General features: G+C 35.8%; 1 protein-coding gene across 2 annotated transcripts in view; it reads left to right on the top strand.

The window, feature by feature from the left end:
• The window catches only part of LOC122265479 (uncharacterized), a 21043-nt gene that overhangs the window by 1165 nt on the left and 14878 nt on the right, over nt 1-5000 (top strand). For both annotated transcript variants that reach the window (XR_006224304.2, XM_043034825.2), the window contains exons 2-5: nt 2223-2275; nt 2763-2892; nt 3621-3843; nt 4708-4836. Coding sequence is in view for 1 of the 2 variants with exons in the window: in XM_043034825.2 (XP_042890759.1) it covers nt 2223-2275; nt 2763-2892; nt 3621-3843; nt 4708-4836 (535 nt within the window). In the remaining variant the exon portion in view is untranslated. The remainder of the gene's footprint in view (nt 1-2222; nt 2276-2762; nt 2893-3620; nt 3844-4707; nt 4837-5000) is intronic.

Here is a 5000-nt window from a genome sequence, read left to right as displayed (position 1 = left end):
TGGAGGAGTGATACAGCCATTCTTTAGGCTACCCAGGTAAGATGTTTTTCGTTTTCTTGTAGAAGACATATATGTTTTAGAATAGATTAGAAAACTATGAATAATTGGGAAAGCAAATTAATTGCAGAAGTATTAGGAGAGCAGAGACTTTAGACAGCCTTGAAAAGAGCAAAAGATTGCTTGATTGTGGGCAAGTTTCCCCTTGATAAAGGAAAGCTTCACATCTGTTTTCTTGAACTAGTTCCTGAATTTTCCACCATGACGACTGCAATACTTTCAGCATGTTTGGCCTCTTTGCCGCATTTGGGGCATGATTTTTCAAATTTTGCCTTGGCCAGTGTTGGTCTTTGGCATTGCAAGAGCTTGAATCTATATGCCAGAAAATGTCTATTTCATTGCCATATATCAAATACAGATTGCAGAGTGGAGCAACAAAGTTCAAAAAATCATCTTAGCTGCCTGTCATAGGAAATTAAGAAGCTACCATGCATACATAATGTGTGAATAAAATATGCAAATGTTTCACATTTAAGATATAATAAGAACATGTTGTTCTATTTCACACTCAATGCATTCCATTCACAAGAAAGACTAAAGAGGCAGGGAACACAAGATTGATTGGCTGAGGGAGAGGAGGGCCTAGTAGGGCACAGAGATATGGGGCTGATATAGTGGGTGTGGCTGGAGGAAACTTGCCAATGTAATAGTAGACACTCCGTAAGTCTCATTCATAATGATAAGACTGGGACAGTCCTTCCAGAGAAGGAGAAGAAGAAAGAGAAAAGGAAAAAAAAAGTCTATACTAGGCTTTTAGGTAGTTGTTGATATAGGATTTGAATAGGTAACTTTCACAATTAACTCGTTACTGCCGGGTGAGAAGATGTCATGTTGAGTGGTGGCAGGACCAGCTGCCGGGGACAAGATATTTTGTCATGGCTATCCTCCTGGCCAACGTGCTGGGTGATGGGGTGCATAGCACTTGGCAGAGGCCAGAGTGGGCGAATAGCCAGAGGGGTTAGGCTTATGCATTTTGAAAAGTCCCAGCGTTTCAACCATTTGGAACCAAAAAAAAATCCTGTCGGCAATGGGTTAATGGAAGAAACACTGAAAAAAAACTAAAAGATTTCAATTTGTTAGTATGTTCAGCTGCCAACTAGGATTTTCATCGAGGCAGTGTGGTTCTGCCTGTTTCCATATTCCAAGGTACCTGGGTACTGCTGGACTTATATGTGTGAGCATAGATTCATAAATTTTGGACAAAGGATTTAGGCCAAACCTTGATTTTGTTGTTTATTTATGCTAAATAGTGTTTTATATATTTCTGATGACCATTACCTTATTCAATCACTATGGGCACCCTTTAAGTGTGCATATGAGTTTGTGCGGCCTCACCCAGTGCCAAAAGAAAAAAAGTAGTATGTCTTGAATACAAAATGTAGAATGACAGATAGGTCTCAGGTAAATCTTCTGAGATGAACCACATCTTAACCCTATGATGATGGTGTGCCACACCCATGTGACACAGCTAAATGCCTGATGACGGGGTGACACACCAGTGCGACATTCCCGATGCAATATTGCATAGGCCCGGCTTAGTGGGTTACCACTTCTTGCCGGGCCCGTCGGGATTGGATGAAGATGCTCAGCCTGGGCTGACACACACATGCACGCACGCACACATGCATGCACAAAAAAAAAAAAACTAGAACTCAAAAATTGATTGTTCTTTTAGGAGGGAGTTTAAAAAAAAAAAAAAAAAAAAAAAAAAAAAAAACTTTGAGGTCACCGTCAGGTAAGAAAGAATAAGAGGGTAGAAGATAGGATTTTCTAACTCTAACAGGGCGTGTAAACATGCACTGTCTAGTTTGGTTTTATTTTTTTTCTATTACACATAGATTGCATAGAAAATCCTTGAATTAGAAAAAGAAAATGATTGTATGTTATTATTATTATAATTATTAATATTATCTTATTATGATATTAATAAAATTATATTAATAAAAATAACAGTTGTAGTAAAGATAAAAACTTTTTCCTAAAAAAGGTAAGGAATTGAAAAAATAGGTGAGGTCAGGTCGGCCTAGTTGATTGACTCCTGGGTGGCTAAGCACTTATGTAAGACAAAGATGACAAATCATACTAGTTTATTTGCAGTACATCTTTGATTATTACAGGTGCAGAAGAAATATCATCCTGTTAATAATCTTAAATATATTTTACAGATGTGCAAATGTAAACTTTGCCAGAAGGAACACTTGCAACAGATGTGGGAAAGGTAGGTGAATGTGAAACTTTTACATACATTTTTCACATTAAACTTCCTTCAGCCCTCTCTCTCCCTCTCCCTCTCTCCCCCCTCCCTCTTTCCCTATTTCCCTTCTTTTTATCTTCTCATTCTCCCTCTCCTTTCCCCCCCTCTCCCTCTCCTCCCATTTTTCCCATCCTTTCCCTCCCCCTTTTCCCCCCTCCCTTCCCCTCTCCCTTTTCCCCCGTCCCTTCCCCTCTCCCTTTTCCCCAGTCCCTTCCCCCCTCTCTTTTCCCCTCTCCCTCTCCCTTTTCCCCCCCTCCTTCTCCCTTTTTCCCCTTTCTTTCCCACTACCCTTTCTTTCTCCCTTCTCTCCCTCTCCCTTCCCCTCTCCCTCTGTATGTAGACCTCGAAAGTTTAAAATCTTCCATAATAGTAAAGATATTCATCTTATGATTTGTATTTTATTTTCATTTATATAGTGTAAAAATGAAAGACTACTAAATGCTACCCTCAGAACGAAGTGGATCAGGCGCTGCAGCAGCTGCTTCTGCGGAGAAAAAGAGGCAACTAGGAATGGAAATTGGTAAAGCAGCAGCAGAGAAATCTCATGGCCTTTTCAGTGCTGATGACTGGCAGTGTAGCAAGTGAGTTAATTTGTATGTATTGTTAAAGTACTAGTGCTACAAATTTTGGTAGCATGTATCTGATGTAAGCAACTTAAAATAATAATAATAATAATAATCTAGACTTTATTCTGTAAGAATGTATATGGTTGTTTTACAACCATGATGATTTTATTCATTATAGGCTTTTAAAATTATGTATTTATTCACCTTGATAACAGTGGTATATTTGATGATGGATTTTGAGTGGCTTTTGTTGAGAGACTGTAATCAGCTGTTTCATTTATGTTATATATTTTATTTCACTATTTCCATAAATTGCTGAACTTTTTGTTAAGTGACCTCCTTAGTCAATTAATGCTGGGGCAGTTTTGCCTTTGCCTAGAACCAATGTTGGGGTATTTCAAAATGCATAGGCCTAATGCCTTGGGCTCTTTGCCAACTGATACAGCGGCCACCCACTTTCCATACCATCATCTGGTGTGCCAGCTTACAAAAGGCCATGTATGACCTGATATCTTGTCCCCGTTGCCAAGTGCTGCCACCGCTTGACATGATATCACATCATCTGTCATTAGTGGGCTAAACTATGTAGAAGATATTATTTTATCAGTTTTGGAATCTATGGATCTTGCTCAGTTGACTCCAGTAAGTATAGATTTCTATATTTAGAATTAGATCATCTTCAGTGTCATAAATAGTGGAAAATTATTATTAAAATTTTAATTAAATTTTTCCTGTATATGAAGATGTGGAAATGTGAATTGGGCTAGACGACAAACCTGTAACATGTGCAATGCACCAAAGTTTGGGGACCTGGAAGAGCGCACGGGATACGGTGGTGGATTCAACGAGAGGGAAGGTGTAGAATACATCCATAGAGACGAGTCAGATGACGAATTTGATGAATTCGGGCGCAAGAAAAAAAAGTTTCGTACCAGGAATCAACAGCTTTCGGGAGATAACAAAAAAGTAAGGCTTTTAATATTTGTATAAGTTATATAGAAGATTCATGCACAATGCCATAACCAATCTTGATGAACATTAATATGTTAAACCATTCATTTTGCTCTTGGACCCCCCCCCCTCTTTTTTGTGTGTGTGTGTGTGTGTGTGTAATATATATATGTATGTATGTATGTATGTGTGCATATATATGTATGCGTGTATATATATATATGTATATATATATATATATGTTTGTATGTATGTATGTATGTGTGTTTATATATGTGTATGTATGTATGTGTATATATATGTGTATGTATGTATGTGTATATATATGTATGTGTATACATATATATGTATGTATGTGTATACATATATATATATGTATGTGTATACTTATGTATGTGTATACATATATATGTATGTATGTGTATACTTATGTATGTATGTATGTATGTATAAATATATGTATGTATGTTTATATATGTATGTGTGTATATATATGTATGTATGATTTGTTGTGTGTATATATATATATATGTATGATTGTATGTGTGTATATATATGTATGTGTGTATATATATGTATGTATGATTGTATGTATGTATATATATTTATGTATGTGTGTATACATATATATTTATATCATATGTATATATATAGATATAGATATTTCTATAATATATATAGATATAGATAATTATATTATATGTATATATAGAGAGAGATATATATAGATATAGATATTTATATATATATATACATATACATATACATATACATATACATATACATATATGAGTCTGTTATACGTATGTTTACACTTAGATTTATATAAATGTGTGTTTGTGTGTGCATATTCATCTTATGTTTTTGTTGCTTTCACAGGAAGCACCTCCTGTAGTTAGAGATGAGGAAGAGGAAGATGAGGATGAGGATGAGGAGGATGATGGAGACCTTTCGAAGTATGATATTTGGGGTGATACTGATGATGATGAGGCAACCAAAGATGATAAGGTATAAAGTGATTCCTAAGAGAGATTGCCCATTTCAGACAAGGTTCTCTTTTTTTTTTTATTTGCAATTGATGTAATTAGCTGTTACTGATGTTGTGATTATACCATATAAAGTTATTGATATTACAAAATTATTAGTGTATTATATCCATTATAGTTGGTATT

This window comes from Penaeus japonicus, unplaced genomic scaffold (assembly GCF_977035675.1).
Source record: "Penaeus japonicus unplaced genomic scaffold, GWHDUDI00000001_assembly GWHDUDI00000024, whole genome shotgun sequence".
NCBI lineage: Eukaryota > Metazoa > Arthropoda > Malacostraca > Decapoda > Penaeidae > Penaeus > Penaeus japonicus.
The sequence above is the reverse complement of the archived record's forward strand: the minus strand, read 5'-3'. Positions and strand labels throughout refer to the sequence as shown.